The 21,960-nt window shown below is 44.4% G+C and overlaps 1 protein-coding gene across 2 annotated transcripts in view; it reads left to right on the top strand.

The window, feature by feature from the left end:
- AHSA1 (activator of HSP90 ATPase activity 1) overlaps nucleotides 1-16,903 on the top strand; it is a 20,298-nt gene extending 3,395 nt beyond the window's left edge. Inside the window, exons 2-9 of one of the 2 annotated variants that reach the window (XM_085856163.1) lie at nucleotides 4,206-4,396; nucleotides 4,749-4,834; nucleotides 4,974-5,091; nucleotides 10,512-10,606; nucleotides 14,416-14,541; nucleotides 16,043-16,144; nucleotides 16,442-16,493; nucleotides 16,599-16,903. In XM_085856163.1, coding sequence (XP_085712289.1) covers nucleotides 4,206-4,396; nucleotides 4,749-4,834; nucleotides 4,974-5,091; nucleotides 10,512-10,606; nucleotides 14,416-14,541; nucleotides 16,043-16,144; nucleotides 16,442-16,493; nucleotides 16,599-16,771 — 943 coding nt within the window. In that variant the 3' untranslated portion in view covers nucleotides 16,772-16,903. Of the gene's footprint in view, nucleotides 1-4,205; nucleotides 4,397-4,748; nucleotides 4,835-4,973; nucleotides 5,092-10,511; nucleotides 10,607-14,400; nucleotides 14,542-16,042; nucleotides 16,145-16,441; nucleotides 16,494-16,598 lie in introns of both variants that reach the window. The other variant, XM_085856162.1, reaches the window with a different exon arrangement.
- The last annotated feature ends 5,057 nt before the right edge of the window (nucleotides 16,904-21,960 follow it).

The raw sequence follows: 21,960 nt of genomic DNA, 5'->3' as shown, positions 1-21,960 counted from the left end.
GATATCTAAAGTCTCCACAAAGATGACTGCATCATCTGCGAAATAAAGGTCAGAGATCTTGACATTCCCAAATGATACACCGCAGCTTGATCTCTCTGACATCCTCCCGATAATCTAGTCCATACAAGTGCTGAAAAGTGTGGGGGGGCCAGTACACACACCTGACGAACTCCAGTAACAACTCTGAAATAAGTCAAAGATGGTATCACCATATCTCACAGCAGCACTCTCAGCTCCAGAGTATAGTTCAGACATCAGATCGATCAGATTTGGTGGCACCCCACGAAGACCAAGAATCCTCCAGAGGGCATCCCGATTCACTGAATTGAACACTTTACAGAGATCAACAAAGGCTGCAAGCAGCCCCTGCCGAAACTCTCGTCTGTGTTCGGTGAGGACCGCAAGAGCAAGGATACGGTGAATCATTGACTTCTTTGGTGTGAAGCCTGACTGCTCTGGACGCTGGTGCTCAAGCCGATGGTGGTGAACCGTATCAATAATTATCCGAGCAAAGACCTTGCCCGGCACTGAGAGCAGCGTCACCCCTCGGTAGTTGGTGCAGTCTTGGCAATCACCCTTCCCTTTCCAGAGAGGGACAACAAGGCCCCTCTTCCAGTCAGTTGGGATGATGCCTGTGTTCCAGGCAGAGCACAGAACTGCATGCAACGACACAGGTGCAGCATTTCCACCAGCCTTGAGAAGTTCAGCATGGATGCCACATATCCCAGGAGCTTTACCCCATTTCAACCGGTTCACCGTAGCCTGTGTTTCCACAAACGAAGGTGGACTACAGTTGATTGGAGGGTCAGCAACAGGGATTGTAACACCCCTGACGTCCAACTCGACAGCTGGTGGATCAGCCTGGAACAGCCACAAAGTGACTGGGCCAGTGGGCCTTCACTTTGGACTCCTCTGTCAAGAACCTACCACCCTCTGCTCCAACTGCGGTACACCGAGGGATGGACTTCGACGAACGCAACGTGTGAATTCCCCTCTAAGCAGGACAAGAATCAGATGACTACAGGTGATGCTCCACCCCTCACAGATTCTTCGCACATAGGCCTCCTTGTCCACCGTTAGTTCATACAAATTTACGCCTCAACTCCCTGAACAGCTCAGCTCTGCCATTCAGCCTGGCCCTGCAACTCTGGTCAATGGTATCTCGTGTCCTTGAGAGACAAAATTCTTCTTCGTCCAACGGTGAGTTCCAAGACATCAACCGGCAACATCAAGGACGGTGGTCTTGAAGGCACTCCACAACTCTTCAGGATCCCCCAAAGCACCCAGACCCCCCAAATCTACACTCAGCCTGTTCGCAAACTCCTCAACTCCCCTCTCATCCTTGAGCTTGCCAACATCCAGCCTAGGCTGGGATGGTATCCATTCTCCCGGATTTAAGCTGCAACTTCAGAGTTGCTACAACAAGCCTGTTGTTAGTATTGAACTGAGCACTCCGGTAGACCCTGCAGTTCTGGATCATCCTCCAGTGACCATCAATGAGCACATGGTCAATCTCCTTTGCCACACCACCAGCGTTGGAATACCAAGTCTAGTGATGAGCTTGTGGGTGTTGAAACGATGAACCAGCCACCCTAAGTCGATGAGTTTTTGCAAAGTCAAGGAAATTGGTGCTATTCTGGTTCACAGTTCCAGACCCATGGGGACCAACACACGCCTCATAACCATCGCTATCAGTTCCAGTCGATGCATTGAAATGCCCCAAGACTAGAAGTGTATCTCACCTGGGGCACTGATCAACCACAGACTCGAACGTGGCATAGAATGTGTCCTTCACGGTGAGATCACTCGCCTCAGTCGGAGCATAAACAGAGACCAGGGAAATGACACCCAAGTAGTGACGAATCCTTAGTCTCATAAAATGCTTGTTGACTGGTTTGACCTCAATTGTCATTGGACACAGCTACAAGAACTCCTTGGGAATGTTAACCATCAGAGTGACCAGACCAATAGTAGGTGTAACCACCCGCCATGATCTCGCCACTATCCGGTCTCTGAATCTCAGAGAGTACTGCAATACTGATGTCCAAATGCTTGAGGTCAGATAACAGAGACAGGTGATCATCTTCTCTTGGGGATAGGACATTACAAGCATCCACCTGAAGGGACCGCCTCAGGTTAACCCAAGGAGACCGCCGTCTGGTGGACGACACCTCAGCCACACCCTGACACATTCTCCTGCAATCTGACCCGGGAATGTTACCCCCTGGTTTCATTGCTATCATAAAGGTTTGGGGGTCCCGAAGGCTTTGCCCCAATCCCATCATCTGGTGAGCTTCTCTGCATAGGAGAAGTGGGTTTTCAGATTTTAATTTTTTTAATGCTTCTGGAATGTTTTGCGGAATGAAGGGTTTTCCGGTGGCCGGAGTGCAAATGCTGCCACCAACCTCCAAATAAGAAGTCACCCAACTGCAGGAGGACGTCCGCAGACACATTTGGGCACGAGATATGGAGTTGGGTACCCATTGAACGACAGCAATTTGTACAACGTGCTGGCAGACCATAAGTAACATTTTGTTTAATGGCTACTCTGGGATATTGAAGCTCTGTGAGCAAGTCTTCTTGATGGGACAAGAAGCTCAACATTTTTGAAGAATGATGTACTTTATCTAATGCGTTGCAGTTCAGAGACTAATTAACTTGGACGAAATCACTTCAATGATTGTGTGTGTGTATCACCAATCAGGCCAAAATTACTGGACAATTGCCAACAAACTTGGCACATGGACCACGTTCGACCTAGTGGTGAACATGGGATACTTGGTTTCATCTGCAGTCACGGGGGTTCAGGAGGGAAGGTCGACAAATATTCTCTATGTAAATGTGTATTGTGTAGCGCCACCCGGTGGTGGTTGTGGTGGTGGTGGCAGAGGTTATTACAAGTCAGATGTGGAGATAGCTTCCATTTTTTCCTACTCCAGAGAGTGGGAAGCCCCCAAAACCAACCTCCACTAATCTGGGGAGGGTGGGAGTGTGGAGGTCGAGGGAGGGGTGGGAGGAGGGACCTGGTATTGGGACACCCATGCTGGTGTTCAATATTAAGTTGCAGGACAAGGGTGACACCTATGCAGGATGGCCTGCAGCTGCAACAAAGTGAAGGGAAAGGAAGGAGAGGCTTTATCAGGGAGATCTTGTTGCGGCTTTGGGCGCGTAAAGGGTAGAGCAAGGGTGGAGCGGGGGCGGCGCTGAAAGTTCCCTCGGAAGGGCGTGGTATTTTTCACAAGTCATGTCATGGACCCGCCCCCATCGGCTGCGGGCCAATGGGAGGGGGAGAAGGCTTGTGGGAGGAGGGGAAGAAAGCTGATGTGAAGAAGAAGCATGAAAAAGGCAAAGAAAAATGAATGGCACTGGCCTCCGCGAGTCGGGACAAAAAGCGCTCCTATCCTGAGCAGAGCTCAGAAAGCAGAAAATGAAGAAGCAGAAAGGACAAACGAATGGTACATGCTCGCCTGGGCAGAAGACTGACAGACCATGAAGGCTCGTGAGGGAAGGAACAAAAACGTGTGAGGGGAAAATGAAGGAAGGTTTCACAAGCAGTTGGTGTCGAGCTACTGTGGGGAAAAAAACTACTCCTTCCACAAGTGTCATCCTGCCCCTCCATCCTGTCAGCCACAGAGGAGGATGAGGAGGGTGAAGAATGGCGGCACCTCATCGACGCACGTCTGAGGAAGAAGAATCTGAGGCAGAATAGGGTGAATCGCACATTTCGCTCGCATATCTGGGGTGCCAGAGAGGACCCCTCTCCTGGGTCCGGGTCCCTCGGTGACGCAGCTGCGTGTACCCGTTGCCGCTGCCTGTCTTCCCTATACATTTTCCTCCACATTCTCCTGTATATTTGTGTGAGGTGAGGGAGAGAAGGAAAGACTGCTTTCCTTTTCTCAATTCATTACTTTCTTTTCATTTTCAATTCTTCCTTGTTTTATTCTTTGCTCCCTCAGTGCGCTGACCCCGATTAGCCGGCCGTCCACAGGTAAGGTATCGTGCAAAGTCGTGTAACCCTGTCCGGATTGGCCGTGCCAATTGGCGTTCATGGTTGCCTGGCAACCTGCCGGTGTGCGGAGTGATCTGAACCCCGGATCCCCTCGTGTCAAGCCTCGAACCTCGGATCCGCAGCAATATTTTGTTGTGGTCTGTTTTTATTTTATTTTATTTTTATTTATTTATTTATTTTTTCTTCCTTTGTGCAGGACTGAGCGCGATGTCAGTAAATGGTCCGAAGACCTGTTAAGGAAACTGCTCCTGGACGTGAAGGTGGAGAATGCCGAGGGACGGTGCGCGGTGACCGAGGTCACAGAGATTGAAGGTGAAGCGAGCTGCAACAACCGCAAGGGGAAACTCTTCTTCTTTTATGAGTGGTCTCTCGTGCTATCTTGGGAAGGTATGACTGCTACACGGCACGCAGACATGACTTTGGTTCGACAGATGTGCTTTTCCTCATTTTGAGTTTACATTATGGAGATTTGTAAGATGTAGAAACCTTCATTTTAAAAGTAAGCACTTTGAATTGAAGCAACAATCACCATTTTAATTCTGCACTTTAAAATTGTAGCCGTTTGTCTTTTGTTTCAAGTTGGTGTTTTTAAATGATTCTATTCCAATTTGCTGAAAAGAAAATTCTCAAATACATTTGCGTTGTCCTCTTCCCTGTTGGTTTCCTTGTGGCTTACCTATTCTCCCAGGCTCTAACTTTTTGTTGTTGTTTTAATTAAATCGACTGACTCTCTTAACAGGCACCGAAACAACAACGGGGGCGAAAGGTGAAGGTACAGTGAAAACGCCCAACTTATCTGAGGAGAACACTATTGAAGATGTTGATGTAAGTGGTGTTGTGAACAGAAGCCCATTCTCAGAAAGCATTTAGACTACTATCGAATGTTTCCAAACACCAGATCTGTTTTAACTACCCTTCGTTGGTTTGTTGATGAGCTTTTTTGGGGGACCTCCTCCCTCTGCAGGTAATTGTCAGCTCGAAGCAGGACCAAGAGAGTACTTTGTTGCTGCAGCTTATGAAGACTGTCGGCACAGAAGAGATCAGAAACGTTTTTGCCACATACGTGACAACGATGAAGTCCGGTAAGCATCGTCGACTGCCGTTCCCGCAGATTTTTGAGCGTGATGCACCAAATCGTACCGAGTGAGTACTTCGTGCAGACGTGTACACCGAGTTTCCTGCGATTTACATTTCGCTAATTGGGTGTTTGTCCGAAGGAAGTGTCTCCATGATCCTGAACTTTAGTGTTTCGGTGCGTTTCTCTGGGGCCTTGAAGCATTTGTGGAGTTTGTTCATGATTTCTTGGTCAACGGAATAAAGAGTAGAGAAACTGTTCATTTGTAAAACGTCATGACCGCTGTAGTGGGAGACTATGCCCGGGAATAATCTATATAGAACGTGGGAAAATTGCAACGACCGGTTGCCATTCCAGGAAAAGGGGGCTGGGGGAGAGGTGATCCTTGGTTTCACCGCTGACTGGAGTGAAAAGCAACGTCGCAAGATGGTGCAGCTAGTACCCAGAATGCTTTGGGAAGTTTTGTCACTTTCCCCAAGGTCATCGGCTGTGTTTGTTTAAAGTCTTTCTGGTGGAGTGACCACACTGTAGTGTGTGTGTGTGTGTGTGTGTGTGTGTGTGTGTGTGTGTGTGTGTGTGTGTGTGTGTGTGTGTGTGTGTGTGTGTGTGTGTGTGTGTGTGTGTGTGTGTGTGTGTGTGTGTGTGTATGCGCGCATGATTTGTCAGATAGCTCTTCCATGAACCAAATATCTTGTAAAATAATAATACTGATTATAATCATAAAAACTGCTGTGAATCAACAATTGATTATGGGGGCTGCTACAGACCAGTCTGTTCTGTTTTTACTTCTGCCACCGAAGGTGAAGGAGGTTATGTTTTCACCCCTTTTTGTTTGTCTTTGTTCCTTGGCGAAAAATTTTTTTGCCAAGTTTGTTTGTTTGTCTTTCTGTTTGTCACACGATTTTTGGCCACAGTTTTCAAGCAATCGTCTTGAATTTTTTTTGTGTGTGTCGGTGACCAGACAAGGACAGCAACGCTTACTTTTGGTGAAGATCTGGATCTGAGAATTTTTGAAAGTGATTCTTCACCATTGAGAGATTGGGTCAAAACTATTTATAGCACAATATCTAAAAAGGTTATAGATGGATTCCACAGAAACTTTGTGGACCAGTTAGTTGGGTCTGTGAAAAGGACTAATTGATTCAATTTTAGTGAAGATTCGAATTTGGATCTGGAAAGGATCTTTTTTTTTTTTTTTAAAGTGATTCTTCACCATTGAGAGATGGGCCCAAAAACTATGTACAGCATGTTAGCTCAAAACGTTGTGGATGACTTGTGACAAAATGAGGTGAAAGAGTTGGTTAGGTGACAAGAACAAGCCAATTCCATTTTGGTGGAGGTCCGGATTCAGATCTGACCTATCAGTGGCATACAAAATGTAAACTGTTCAGCGTGGCGGAGGTATGTTCTCCACGGAGTGCCGTTCCGTTTCGCCAAGTTGTCACTGAGTGATTTTTCATTTGCTTGTTTGTGTGCAGGATATCTCAAAAAGTTGTGGACGGATTTTGATGAAACTTTGGCAGGTTGGGTGTATGACGAGGACGAAGTGATTCGATTTTGGTGAAGATCCGAATCTGAATCTGACTACTAGAATTTTATGTGATTCTTCACCATTGAGAGATAGGGCCAAAACGATATGTAGCATATTTCAAAAATGTATTTGTCCCTATATGTTCTCATGGATCGGGCATTGTGTGGCGGTGGTATGCGCTCTTCCGAGTGCCCTTCTCGTTTTTCTATGACTTAATTATGATTGGTTGAGGTTGCATGGTTTGCAAAATAATACTATCGCGTCAGCCACCGTTACCGTTAACACGGGCCATCTGTGCCAGGATCTTTTATCCCGCCAACTGCTGAAAGGCCTCTAACTACTGCGTTCAGTGAAATTTATCGACAACTTTACCATCCCCCAAGATCACCCAAATGAACTGAATTTGGTGGGGACACACACTGGAAGCAGATGGATGGAAGATGTTTCTTACCTTAATAATGAGTACGGGGAGAAAGGTGGACAGGATGTCTCGAATGGAACAAACACAACGATGGACGTGTGGACACGCAAATGTATTTGCATGGATGAATAAATAACAATACTAACACCACTAGACGGCACAAACCACACACTTGTGAAGCAATGAGTTAAGCAGACCGAGACTTCCCAATGGCGCGATGAGCAGTGTGCGGCTCACGAACAGGAAGGGTGCAGGAGCGAAGCAGTGAAGGCGAGAGATTGTGCGGTGGCCTCCACATCTTCAGACGGCAGGTCCTCCCTGTCTTGCCAATGAAAGAGACGAAGAGAACTATATTCTTTTGTTCAATGGGTCTCACTTCACTCTTTTCCGTGCATGTGCAGACCCGACCCTCGTGGACTCTGTATTTTATTTTTTGTTTTTTTTCTACTAAGCATGAACTTTTAGAGAGCATTACTTGGTTCCTCCTAAGAACACAAGAGTAGTACAGCATGAACATGAGATTTTTTTTTGAATGTGCCTCATGGTCTATCTGGCATGTTCCACAAGCCATGGAATGGCCCGTTTCTATTTTTTGGCACTTTCTACAAGCAATGCAATGTCCCTTTTATATTTTCCACATGGCACATACCATATAAAGGGTCCTTTTCTATGCCCCTGGAATCTTTCCTCAAGAATGGCATGTAATTCAGCACTTATGAAACGCACAAACATTCACCCATACCCGACCTCGGAGTACTTATGAACCATTACTGAGCATAGAATACACTACTGGATCCACAAAGAATGACAAGGATTGGGTTGAGGATGAAGGTAGAGGAAAGAGCAGGGCTTCTGGCGTGCTCTGATCGAACCTGAGGTCACTCCGGTTGGAATGACCTGACCACTGCCCGGCTCCTCGTGTGGTGAGGCATCGACAACCACAGACTGCGCTGCAATCGCCACGATGATCTGGAGTCCGTACCATGAGCTGCCTGTTGGGGTTTGCGTTCGGAGGTGGTGGTGTTCAACTGTGGTGTTGAAACATCACTTGTGGTGATCAGGTCGGGTCAAAGCTGCCAAGTAGAAAAACAAACTTTGGGAGCCAAAGTCTAAAGAGAAAAGAAAAAAAAAAAAAACGTTTTTTTTAGAAAATGTGTGGAAAGTGTGAAATCTGGGTTGTAACAATGGGCTGCGAGTGAGGAAATCTTGGGAAAGGATGACTGCCCTCTCTGGTGATTGTATCATTTCCTTGCTGAGAGAGTGAGAGTCTTTTATGCCATTTTTGCTTCGGTCAACACGATCTTCCTCCTGTGGTGCCTCGTGATTGGCCCAACTGTGCCAGGCTGTGCCACACGAAGGGGGTGGGGGATCAAGGTGGTTAGTTCCTTCCAGAAACTTTGCCCCTGCAGCCCCCGTGTCGTCCGCCTTCTGGTCTGCTGGAGTTGGTACCAGCCTGATGCAGGGAATTTCTTTAAAATGTGGCGATGGCATGATGTGCAGGAGAATGTTGGGAGAAAAAATAGATAGAGACATTGAGATGGGGAAAAATAATAATAAATAAAAAAGGGGGGGAAACATTATTTTTCACATGCACAATGCATATTGACCACATGAATCTGATTTGCCGAACCGCTAAAGAGAATACTAAAGGAATAACTAATATTTATGTGTCTGTGTTTTGCATGCATGAGGGGTTGGGGGGGGGGTGCATAAAGTCCACCCTGCGCTCACAATCATCATATATTATGGATTATTAATATTTCTGATAACATTACCGTTCTGTCTCTTGTCGTTTGTTACTTTCACCCCTTATACTGTTGTGGGCCGGGGTTCGGTGGCGATCAACGACCACGAGGTGGAGCAGTGGAGTCGTCTCCCACCGAACACCCGGAATTTAGGTCGTAACCCTTGGATGACTCCAAAGGTCACGGGTGCCTTGGCGGACCGTGGTCGCCAATATTTTGACTGCGTGGGGTAGGGTTAATTGCCTAATTTCAATATACCTAAATACCCACGTCGTCCAACTACCGGGGAAACCACACTCTCGGCCGACTTTGTCCGAATCGAGTCGCTATCACCGACTCTGATCCGGCGTAACCGAGCGGAAGTTACCAAAGCTGTGCTGGACCAAATGAACAATTTACGGCACGATCGACCTTGCTAATTCTCAAACCCGCACCATGCTAGGCCAATGAAGGAAAGCACAGAAAACGAGCTGGTACATTTAACATGGGGGGGGGGGAGGGGGTTATTTGACAAAGAATAATTGGGGAGGGGAACACACAGAGCAGAGTTATCACGAATAAAAGGCAGGCAATGTACAAGCAAAGGAAAGCACTTGCACAATTCTACTTAACAGACTGGGCCCACGGACACACACACACACACACACACACACCCAAAAGAACTGGACCCCGTGGGTCTATCTCGGTCAAGCCGGGCCGGGGTACCTGTCCGCTTCGTGCGGCCACACCGACTCCAAAACCACCATGGTGGGACCCGAAGCCCACTGCCCACGAACGAGGCAGCTCAACTACGATCACCAGTCTCAGACCGCTCCAGCCACAACCACGACCGTCTGCAGAATGCTCATTGACAATCACAGACCGCGCCGCAATCGCCACGATCACCGTCTCCCGAATGCTGCTCCAGACAACCACAGACCGCACCGCAATTGTCACGATCACCGTCTCGCGAACACTGATTCAGACAACCACACTCTGCGCCGCAATCTCCACGATCACTGTCTGCCAAACGCTGGTCCAGACAACTCCACTCCTCCTCTTGAGTAGGGAGGGGCTTCTTCTCCCCGCCACTCGCCTCCTGATTGGATGGTGGGTTGTCAGGTGACTCGTTGCGGCCTCCCGATTGGCTGGGGCGCGCGTGTGGTGCTCGCCCTCCGCTCATTGGCTGGAGGAAACACTCTACTCCTCCTCGGAGCGGAGCTTTGACCCGAAGCGACTAAGGCTCCGCCCACGTCCTCAGCCAAAAACACGTGCGTAATGGCGACCAGGTCGAGTGCAGGACGGCGCGCTGTTGTTGTAGTTGCTGATGTAGAGGATGTAATAAACCTGACTATACAATAATTCGTAGCGCACACATGTAATTCCGATTAGACAAAGGAGGGATTCTAACTGTAAACACATACTTATCGAAATAACTCAGCTTAGGGACTCTGGCTGTTTGTGTGCACAAGGTTTCCAAATCCGTAACAATACATTACCATGGCACTTTGTCCTTTCTTTTGTGCCGTGACACCTTCCGGGTTACCGGGGCATCAGCTTGCCATGCCCTGATGTTGACACATAACATGGCCATAGCTCTGCTTATTCCTCTGGAAATACAGAACTTTATATTCAAATGTATAGTATGCTTTACCATTTGCATAATGCCTTGGACGGCCCCCTTTGTCACGAAATCTGACTTTTGTCCTCTTAGCAAAGCTTCCTTCCTTCAATTTTCCTTTTCTTTACAGAGTTCACACAAGGCATGATACTTACATCTCAGAATGCTGTCTCCATGGAACAAGGAGAGTATCATGCAGATCAAGTTCATCAGCAGACAGACAGGGTAAAGTTGTGTGTCTGATTGTTTGACTGTTTCTGTCTGTCTGTTTGTGTGTGTGTGTGTGTGTGTGTGTGTATATATATATATATTTTTTTTTTTCCCATATATATATATATATATATATATATATATATATATATATATATATATATATATATATATATATATATATATATATATATATAATATAGACTAGCATATACCCGTGCTCCACACGGAGTTGAATGGGTGGCAAAAGGTGGATGAGGCATAATAGTTGATGTTATGGGAAGCTGTGGAGGGTGTCATTAGGGATGTGATACACTATAGTTACCTGTCCATAGTTTTCTAAAGGACCTCCCTGTAGATGACATTTTGGGTGAGTGCCTTGTTGCTGAATAGTCCTTGTGAAGAATTATTGTCCACTTTGATAGATATATAGGAGTAACCTCTTGCACATGAAAATGCAACATATAGTTGGCTATGGGAGAACACAGGGGCTGAGAGGTATATTCTGAGTTTGTCAAATGGTTGGCCCTGGGATTTGTTTATGGTCATCGAGTATGCGAGTCTGACTGGAAATTGCATCCTCTGCAGTGTGACTGGAAGGTTGGCGTCTGATGGGGCAAGTTTAACATGATATAGGCCTAGCCCGAGACTGAACAGGAGCAGTGGAGGGTGACCGAGAATCAGAATGCAAATTTCAATGAACGGCACTTTTTGGCGCACATCCGACGATCGAACACCGCTTGGACGCTTTAATTTGAAGATCACACACGCAAGACACAACACAGGTAACGATGGCGATTGATATTGACAATTAATGTAATGAACGGCAGTTGTTTGGGTGCATCCGACAATCGAACACCTCTTTAATTTGAACAGTTAACACGCACTCATTCAAGGTACAGAATCTCTGGTCGGACACCGCGCTTTCGAAGAACAAAGAAAAGAAGAGAATCCAGGCAATGAAGGGATGACCTCATACCCGTTCCCTGGTTCCCCCTACCTTCAGATTATAGCCTTTGATGTTATCTGGACGTAGGCCTATTGCAACTTATTTTCGGGTGTTTTTAATATCTGCGTTGGATTTCAGACACAAATTGACAGTCTAAGAGGGCATGTTCAGTCCGGGAAAGAGCCAATCGGGTACATCATGTTGGCAGAGCTCTGGCGCTCATCGTTCACGCTGATTTTTAAAACATGACAACCATTGCTGATGTTCTGAGCTATACTATTTATTATCAGTTGTGTTTATGTTCAGTGTTTGATGCAATGAGTACTCCCTTACTCGAGTTCATATTTTTTTGGATAGATGGCAGCACTTACCGGACAGCAGTTCAGCGATGGCAACCAAACGGGAATAAATGCGGCCGTCGATTGGTTGAAAATCTTGTTGAAGCCACGTTGTCATCCAATTCCAGCTGAGAAATATAGTGCATCGTCTTCGTCACATTAAGAAACCCCAGTGTATGGGAAATGAGCACATTCCTGCCAGTGGTTTCGGAGGAGAAACGTCAAATTACGCGCAGACGTTAACAGAAATAATATTTTTTTTTAAATAAATCTTTACTTGAAATACAATGTTTCTTGTTACATTTTTTTGTGTCAAATTCTCCTTCTGAGGAAGTCAGCATGTGCAGAAGAGGGTTTTACATTGCAGACGCTGTTTTCTCGGAGTGGCATTACGCCTCTCTGCAGTGACGGTCTGTTGACGACAGACGTAATGACGTCAGCAAATGACCGATGATGTCATAATGGAATTACGCCTCTCAGTGGTGACGTCACACATCGCCATGCAAACGAATGTAAAAATTAGAAAATCGCCCAAAATTCCCAAACCTGTCCATCTGGTGCGATCTCACACAGCCCATGCTGTTCATTAGACAACATAGCACCCGCATGCCGAAAGTGGCGGCAATCCGTCCGGCAGTTTTGGAGGAGATACGTCAAATTACACGCAGACGTTAACAGAAATAATATATATGTATATATATGTATATATATATATATATATATATATATATATATATATATATATATATATATATATATACATGTGTGTGTGTGTATATGTGTGTGTGTGTATATATATATATATATATATATATATATATATATATATATATATATATATATATATATATATATTAGGGTGGTCCAAAAACAGCAAAAAAAAAAAATTCAGACGTCTCCACAAGTCTTAAATTATTCCACTATGATTTAATAACGTGCATAAAAAAAATTCAAGTTGATCGGAGGTGATTTAGAGGTCACTCCTTATGACGACTTTTAGTTTCATGAGTTGGTTAAATTAGGTTATGGTCAGGTATGATTACGGTTACTTCTGGATGTCTGAGGTGGAAATGGAGTGCATTTTCGAACTTGATGGGGTCGATTTACTCTAAGAAATGACTGCACCGACATTGAATTCACTTCCATTTCGAAAATATTACCTAAAACAAGATTTATCATTACTGGAATTGAGTAACTCATCCTACTCATTTCGATATTTTCTAATCTATAATTAATTTGTTGGCCGTCTAAACATTTCTTAGAGTAAATCGACCCCACTGAGTTCGAAAATGCAGTCCATTTTCACCTGGAAAGTTCAGAAGTGTACGGATTCGCATCTCACCATACCCTAATTTTTCAATCAATGGAATTACAAACTATTAGAATATTTCGTCTCATTTACCAAATACCACTATCATCTCCGCCTCTATTGCTGTCTCCACTCCCGCCTGAACTTATTTCTAGCCGGCCCAATATCCAGTGTTTTAGATTCAATGATTCACGAAAAATATGTTAGTTATATTTTTAGTTATTATTATATTAAATTAGGGTATGGTGAGATGCGAATTCGGGTAAACTTTTTTGGACCACCCTAATATATATGTAGATATAGATATTGTTACGGTTGTGGAAATTCGCGTTCGCGCTGCGCTGGTGTGGTGGAGTTGCAGTTGGGGTGGGGAGCTGGAGAGTTCAGAGGTTGGAGTTTCGGCAGAGACACCGAGGGTCGCCGAACCAGGACCCAGCTAGACACCAAGAGGGTGGCCAGGTAGCCCGCTCGGTCTCTCGGAGCCCCTTCGGTCATCCTGGCTCCAAGCAAATTATAAGACTCACGAGCCCGGTTCTTCCTTTCTTTCTTGGTTTTTGCATGAAAGTCTGTGGCGCCTTGTCCATAAGTAACAAACTGATTAAGTGCATGTACATTACATAATAGACATCGGCTGTCGGTTTTTGCTCGTGTCTTTTTCCCCATCCCCCCCCCCATTCATTGCATTGCTTGTGTTCAAATAAATGTTCCCCATTTTTGAATGTAAACCTGCTCGTCATGTCACTTTCTGCCATTGGCTGCCATAATTGTGTTTGGGATATTAGCTGGCTGATTATAAGCCGATAAAACGTACATCTGGTCCGACGGGGCTTGGCGATTATAAAACCGCTCGGCAATCGCAAACAGAACGGGCTGCTTAAGCGGAAACAGAACAAACAAACTTAAGTTTAACAAACTTTAAGTCGCAAACAGAACTGCGACTAGATTGCCACGTTCGGTGGGCACACGCGGCCGTAATTGAGCTAAAGGCGGTTGTCCGCACGCCGGAGTGGCGGAAATCGACAACAATATACATATATATATATATATATATATATATATATATATATATATATATATATATATATATATATATATATATATATATATATATATATATATATATATATATTCCAAAGTGGTTCATCATAGTTTGAAAATTCAAATGCTGCAGTTTCTCTCTGTTTTGTGTGGTGACAATGTGGGTGATTCTTAGGGCATTGTGGTGCAGAATTTTGCTGCCGTGGTGAGCAATGCACCCAGGGTAGGTGTGAAGATCCCAACATGTGTGGTTACGCTTTCTGAAAAGTTCCAGACGTGTCCTGAGGACCTGTACCGGATTTTCACAAGTGAGGAGGTAAGTTTCTTAACTGCCTTTATGTTGATCTGATTTGTCGTCTGTATGCATCTCATCGATCCTCAATGGCTATTTATTTATTTATACATTTTTGACTTGCATGCTCCATTTGTCACCAAATGGAGAATTATTTTGGGATTTTATCGAGGCAGAATTTGGTGTCTGAAGGATGCCAAACCAATGTTTGTCACAAAGTCGGTGATGTTGCCCTGCCCTTCCTTCTACATGGCACGTTCAAATTCAGCCGAGTTTTACTTTTATTGCACTGAACATTATTTTATTTTTAAATTGCACCTTTACCTTCAGTCCTTTTCCTCTTGGGTTAGAAAAGTTTTTTTTTATTACCCTCACCAAAACAGAGGGTATTGCTTTTGGGTCTGTCCGCACAGAACTTTCGTGTTTTTCACCGCAACTGCTTGTTGGATCGAGACAATTTTCACCTTGGGTGTGACGACTCGTGTAAAATGTTTTAATAACTATGTCATAGGTCACGTGGTGTAGCAGCCATATTGGAAAAACTTTGGACCTCTGTTTCTCTGAAACTGCATAAAGGAAAAACATTGAAACTTGGTACATGGCAAGTACTCCTCATGGGGAATGAGTTTGATTTTTTTTTTTATATGTATGACGTCATAGGTGCCCTCGTTATGACGTCATTGCATATGTAGAATGCCACATCCGATCAGTATGAACGTTTTTGAGGGTCATCTCGGGATAAAATGGCCCACGGAAAAAAAGATTCATTACGTCAGCGGTCACGTGATTCAGCAGCCATAGTGTTAATAAAAGAAATTTTTTTTTAACACCTTCAAAAATATTCTCTAAAGTGTGAACAAATTGAGGCGAAACTTTACACGTATGACCGCCTGTCCATGAGGAACAAAAGGTTCACACATGATATAGGTCACATAGTTGGCAGCCATATTGGATTTACCATAACCGATAAAAATACACCACTCAAAAGAAGTCGTGGTGAGGGTCTGTAATCTCTGATTGCTCTTTTTCTTGTTTTTACTTGTTATTGTATCCTTGTCACTTTTGTGCTCACATGATAGCCTGTGCTACATCTCCTCCTTATCGATTCAATGCAACAGTTTCTCAACTTTTATTCATTCAGGGAGGGGATGTGGGGATAAGAACAGTGGGACTTGGTGGAGTTAGGCCTGGAATCTATATAGTCGCTCTACGGTAGCTACGTCGTTCATCAGATGTGGTTGCTCGTATTAATCTCAGTATAGGACTTTCACTGAATACTTGAATTCCTTCAGGTAATCTCAAAATAGCGTCTTCCTTGCACTGTCTTCACACCACCAGTCCTTCATATTTATTATATCAGGATTTTTTTATGAGTTGTAAACCCCCTTTGGTTTTGTGCACCAGTTTTTGTAAAGTGGCTGCCAAGGAATCCACGAAGATTTTTGTTTTGCCAGAAAAATCCTTTTCCCATTATGAAACCGATATTCCGAATCCAGGTTAAGCTTGCGACTGCTGTGTTTCCTAGATGGTGCAGGCCTTCTCCAGGACCTCAGCCGTGGTAAAACCAGAAAAGGGTGGACAACTGCTCATGATGAACGGTCACGTTAGTGGGCAATTCGTCGAGCTGGTGAGTCTCCATGGCTTTGCTGGAGCTACAGACCTGGTTGATCCTTTAAGAGCAAGGAAATTGGTTTTGAATAGTGTTTGGAGTTGATAAGCCATGTTGGCTATAATTTATTGAGGGGCCTTACGGTCTGTAGTGAGAATCATCGTGACATTTTGATCAAACAAAAGTGTTTTGCTCCTTTAAATACAAACTGCCACGCTTGCGTTTCGTGTCACTCTCTTTGCACTGTGCTAACTCGCTCGACAGAAATAAAACTGTCGGTGAAAGCTGTGAATATACTCACCCTCTGGTTAATAGGTGGAGAACAGCAGGATTGTGATGAAATGGCGCTGCAGGGACTGGCCTGATGGTGAGTGTGCTGCATGATGCAATGGATCTCGACCTCGTTCTGTGTTCAAATCGTTCCCCATTCCATCCTTTGAACCTTAAAACTCCCCCCCCCTCCCTTGCCCAGCACACTATGCCGTCGTCACCCTGACCTTCCTCGATCGGACTTCCGAGACGGAGCTGCGTCTGGAGTGCCGCGGTGTTCCGGCCAGCGAGGAGGAGGCAACTCGTGAGGGATGGCGGCGTTACTACTTCGAAAGCATCCGGCAAACGTTTGGCTTTGGCTCGTCGCTGTTCTAGCAATGGAGGTTGAGAGATTTGTGACGATTGTGCACCGTTTTGCATACCCATTGGTTGCCTTGCTTTTCCCTCGACATTGCGGTGTGTACGAATACATCTTGAAGACCTGTAAGAATAAATTAATGAAAAGTAGTTGTTTTTTTTTTCTTTTCTTTCTTTATTGTGATCTGAATGGAGAGTAGAACTGAAGTAGTCATCAAGCTCGTCCTTGTACGTTAGTCTGCTTCTCTGTGAAGTCTAATGTCAGCCATTGGACTATCACTCACGGATGATTTGCCTGCTTGGCGATGCGTTTGAACCCGTGGGCACTAATTTTATTGAGACCTTTCAACAAGTGCAAATCCAGAACATTGAAGGAAAAATATTTCAAAGTCTGAACATAATATGCCGGCTTTTCACGTCCACAGCCACTGGATTTTGGTAGCAGTGTCCACCCGAATGCGTCTGTTGGATCGCAACGCACTTTGTCGTTTTCACAGATGGGAGAGTGCAACGAACGCATCAATTTGTGCCGATGAAAGCAAACCGGTCTTTTTGAAATGGTCCGCTGGTTTGTAAGGCGCGAAATCTGTCTAGGACGGTTGCTTGTTGTCAGTGCGTGAGTTGTGAATGGTTTGGTTGTTTGTTTGTTTTTTGATCTGATTTTGCAACTTGGTCGCGATTCGCTTCATTACACGATGGGCTCAAGTTTCCTCTTGAGGGAGCTGGAGCCGAGGAGGCCGATTGGACGAAGCGTCACTTGAAAACAACCCGATACCTTTGTAACGTGGCTCGCTCGTATCACGATGAAATGCTTTTGCCTTTGAACGACCCTTCTGGTATTTCTCGATGTTGATTGTGTGTTGGGAGCTCAAAGGGAACTACTCACGTTTGCTTTCTCATTTGGCTATCATTACTTTGATGCAAGAATTTAATGTCATTTCCCACTTTTATATATATATATATATATATATAGAGATGTATACGTTTTGTTTTTTTCTCTGTACCATATTCTTGCAATACACTGAACTTTGACTGTGTCGTCTTTTGCAAAAACCTTGTGTTGTTGGTTTGTTTGTTTATTTATTTATTTGTTTTTTGGGGTGGGGGTGAATGAAGTACAATGTGCGTAATTATAGTTGAAGCCTGGTGTTGGCCTCAGGGTTAAGGTGGCTGGTTTAAGATCTGAGGGTTTTGAGTTTGAGCCTCTGTCATGGCGTTAAATAACTCCAGGTGCGTTAACTCTGCTTGTCATCCTTCCGAGGTCGGCAAAATGAGGACATTCTTACTCGTAACGAGCAATGCATCAGCTGCACTTCCAGAAAAAAAAAACAAAAGAGCTGCATACGAAACAACAACACTTATTTAGAGGTAAGATATTTCACTTCTACCAACTAATTTTGGGCAGATGGGACATCCAATTTAACATCCATCCGAGGGATGGCACCGCATTGATGAAACACATGGATGATGGCTTGTTGGGTCGGGATTTGAACCCAGATAAGGCGAGTGTGTGTACCTCTAGCCTATTCTCTCAGTCCCTCAATTATATCACATGGATACAATGTCTAATGTGTATACGATACTCGGTGACACGGAAAGTTTGCAACGTTGGTAAATCGCCTTATCCCAGGCGATTATGAAATCGATGTAATGATGAGTGGTACATTAACTCCCATGGGAAGTAGAAAGCTTGTGTTTCAGGTATTAACCCTTCATCACAGCAATGCCATGTTGGGGTTGATGGTTCCAAGAGACACATGGAAGAATGCAGAACTTCTTGCTGATGTGAATCTGGATTGAAAAAACGGACAGGTAGCATAATGGATGAAACTACCAGGATGTTGATCGAGGTACCCTGTCAGGAGAAGCTGACGTTTTGGCTGTTAACCCTTTGAGCAAAAGCTGAGAAATGCTTCACCAACTTGTCTTTCATCCTGATATGAAATAGGCTTACAGACAGATAACACCACACCACACCTGCCAAATGTCTTTATCTCCCTAACCCTAACAGCTGAGGGTCTGACAAATAAATACATTAAAACAAGAAAAAGGGCAAGCAGAGATTGCAGACGCTTGCCAGAACTTGTTTTGTGTGTTGGTGTTAACGTAATTAGAACTGCCATTTTATAACTGCTGCAGTGATGACCCGGTACCAAGATGTCCCGCTTTGATGCAACCCCACTTTGGTCAGATACTTGACCCTGACCATTGACGTTTTTTATGATGCAATTATGACAATGAAAGCACCTATGATGTCATTAAAAACAAATCACACATTCCCCCTGTGCTTGCACGTGCCAAGTTTCAATTTCTTCCTTGGTGTGGTTTCAGAGATACAGAAGTCCAAAATTTTTCCAACATGGCTGTCATGCCACGTGACCTATAATGTAATAATTATCAATGACGCAATCTACTCGAGTAGTCACTCCGATGTTGAAAATGTTGGCTCGATCCAACAAGCGGTTGCGGAGAAAAACAAGTTCTGCTTGGACAAACGGATCCAAATGCAATACCCTCTTCTTCGGCGAGAGTAATAAAGACCAATTACTGCACTGTCGTCTCAAGAAGGAAGCCAGACAAAACAATACACACACCTTGTTAGACAAGACCTAATTACAAAGACTGGGTTGTCACTACCATATTTAAGGTTTCGGATAGGTATTTGTAATCTGTCGGTTCCAGTAATAACACCTATTGTTAGTGGAAACACTGTGGGATCTTCAATGTCCACCAACTAATGTTAGCAGATGAGACACCCAGCTTAACATCCATCTGAGGAGGTGATAACACAAGGAAATCAGACACAGGTGGAGACCATTCAGCTCACCATGCCTGCATGACATCAACACAAAATCCAAAGAAGAAAATGGCAAAAAAAAAATTTATAAAGTGTTTTTTGTAATCTCTTTTTTTCTCAAGGGAGTGAAGGGGGAGGGGTGGGGGTGGGGTGAGGTATGAGCTTTGAAAAACACAACCTCAACCACATAACACCACTTGACAAGACCCCCACCAACAGCACTCCACACACAATCACCCATCAATGCTCAAACTACCGAAAAGTCTTATCAACATCCCTATACCCCTCTATCTCCGTAACTTCCAGGTACCTATCTAATTCTAATTTAAATGTATCTACTGTTTCTGCTGCCACTACCTTTCCAGGGAGACCATTCCATGCATGAACTACTCTTTGAGTAAAAGTCCCCTGCTTTACTACCATCTTAACTCTCAGGCTATGGCCCCTGGTCCTATCACTGTCTACTCTGTTGAATAATTCATCTGCACTTGTTTTATCTTCACCTTTCATTATCTTAAACATCTCCATCATATCTCCTCGTAACCACCTCCTTTCTAGTGAATAAAGCCCTGTCTCCTTCAGCCGCTCCTCATAGCTGAGTCTAGCTAGGCCAGGAATCAATCTAGCAGCCCTACGCTGAACCCTCTCTCTGGCATCTATGCCCTTCCCGAGCTGTGGTGACCAGAACAGCACATAATATTCTGGATGTGGTCCTCACTAAATTCCTGTACAATGTTCATACCACCTCTTTTGATTTATAAATGATCCCCCTCTGAATACAACCTAAAACCCTATTTGCTCTACCTATAGCTGCCTGGTACTGTGCTGCCTGCTTACCTCCCATATCTATTACCACCCCCAGATCCTTCTCGTATGTGTCACGTTCCAAAATTACCCCTTACATCCTGTAATCTCTATTTTCATTGATCTTTCCCAAAATGATGATGTAACGTCTTACCAGCAAAGTATCAGCCAGATCGTCTTATGGTGTGGTCACGTCGACCAACATGCCTTCGCCCACATTATTACATCATTATACATTGTTGTACCAAGTTTGATCTAGATCCCTTTGACCGTTCTTAAGTTATCGTGGTAACGAACACCTATCATGGGCAGACGAACAGGTGGACGGACAGGCGGATGTGGCCGGACAGCCCAAAAACAATACTTCTAGGAGTGAGTTGCATCATGCAGATGATGAAACCCACATACTGAAGGCATGTAAATCGTACTATCCTCCAACTATTCATTTGCAATTGATTACTGGCTTTGCCATCAATGCAATTTTTTAAATTATGGATCATATATTGGTATCAAAAAGCTAAGTGTATTGAACAAACAGTTTCAAAAGGAGAACCTCACGGTCATTCGAGCATTTAAATTGCATCAGATGTGACAATAAATGGGAATTGTTGCTCCAGCTGACCGGCTCGATGACAAAAGATGCCATTTGTGTTTTTTCCTCCTTCATCTCTCTCTCTCGTTTTGAATTCCCAATGTTTGCATGGGCAACTTGCTAGTCCACTCTGTGTACGGTACTTGAACAGGACAAAAATACACTTTTCATGAACAAACCAGATGCACGTTTTGCGGTGTCGTTTATACAAAGAGCAGACCAAAAATTTTGATTCCCAAAGACTTCAACTTTGTCGTCACCAAACCCTGAGTTCCAAATTAATCTGTACTTCATATTATACTACTACTACTACTACTACTACTACTACTACTACTACTACTACTACTACTACTACTACTACTACTACTACTAATTACTCCCACTTGTGGGAATCTGGCAGGGCATGTTTTGGGTCCAAGTCTTTCACGAAGTGGCGAGCCGGTCTTGACCATGGACTGCAGCTGTTTTTGGGTGGGAATTTGTAAGTTCTTCAGGATGCCTGTGATAACTCGCCTACTCTTCACAAATGACACCGCAGGATCTTTACCATCAACTAACGCCTGCAAGATGACAGTTTATAACTCAGGTTGGGATTCAAACCCAAGTTAGGTTATCCTGCCAGACCTCGTGGTTGACATTAAAATGATCCAAACAATGGTTTGAAAGTAATTATTTCAAATACTTTTCCTATTTTAATCACGAGGGGACCCGTTGGTTCGTTGGACCAAATTTTCATTGGTCTTCACACCCTTGGGCATTTTTGCTGGTCTGAACAAAAACAATAGGTTTCCCAGCCTCGAAGCCTTGGAACCCTAATAGTAATAATAATTAGAGGTCTTTCGGGGTCTTGGAGAGGGGAGGTCTCAGCAGTCTCAATGGTCTAAATGTACTTTCCAAATTTTCAATGATACGTAATTAATTAATACAAGTACGTAATTAATAGACACAAAAAGGATGCCTCACATTCGCACAACAAACACCTCGTCCATTTCGAGGAGATACCCTCCTAATGGG

This window comes from Eptatretus burgeri, chromosome 15 (assembly GCF_056783735.1).
Source record: "Eptatretus burgeri isolate ZD-2024b chromosome 15, Ebu_testis_v1, whole genome shotgun sequence".
NCBI lineage: Eukaryota > Metazoa > Chordata > Myxini > Myxiniformes > Myxinidae > Eptatretus > Eptatretus burgeri.
Note: the sequence above shows the minus strand (reverse complement) of the source record. Positions and strands in the feature narration are given on the sequence as shown.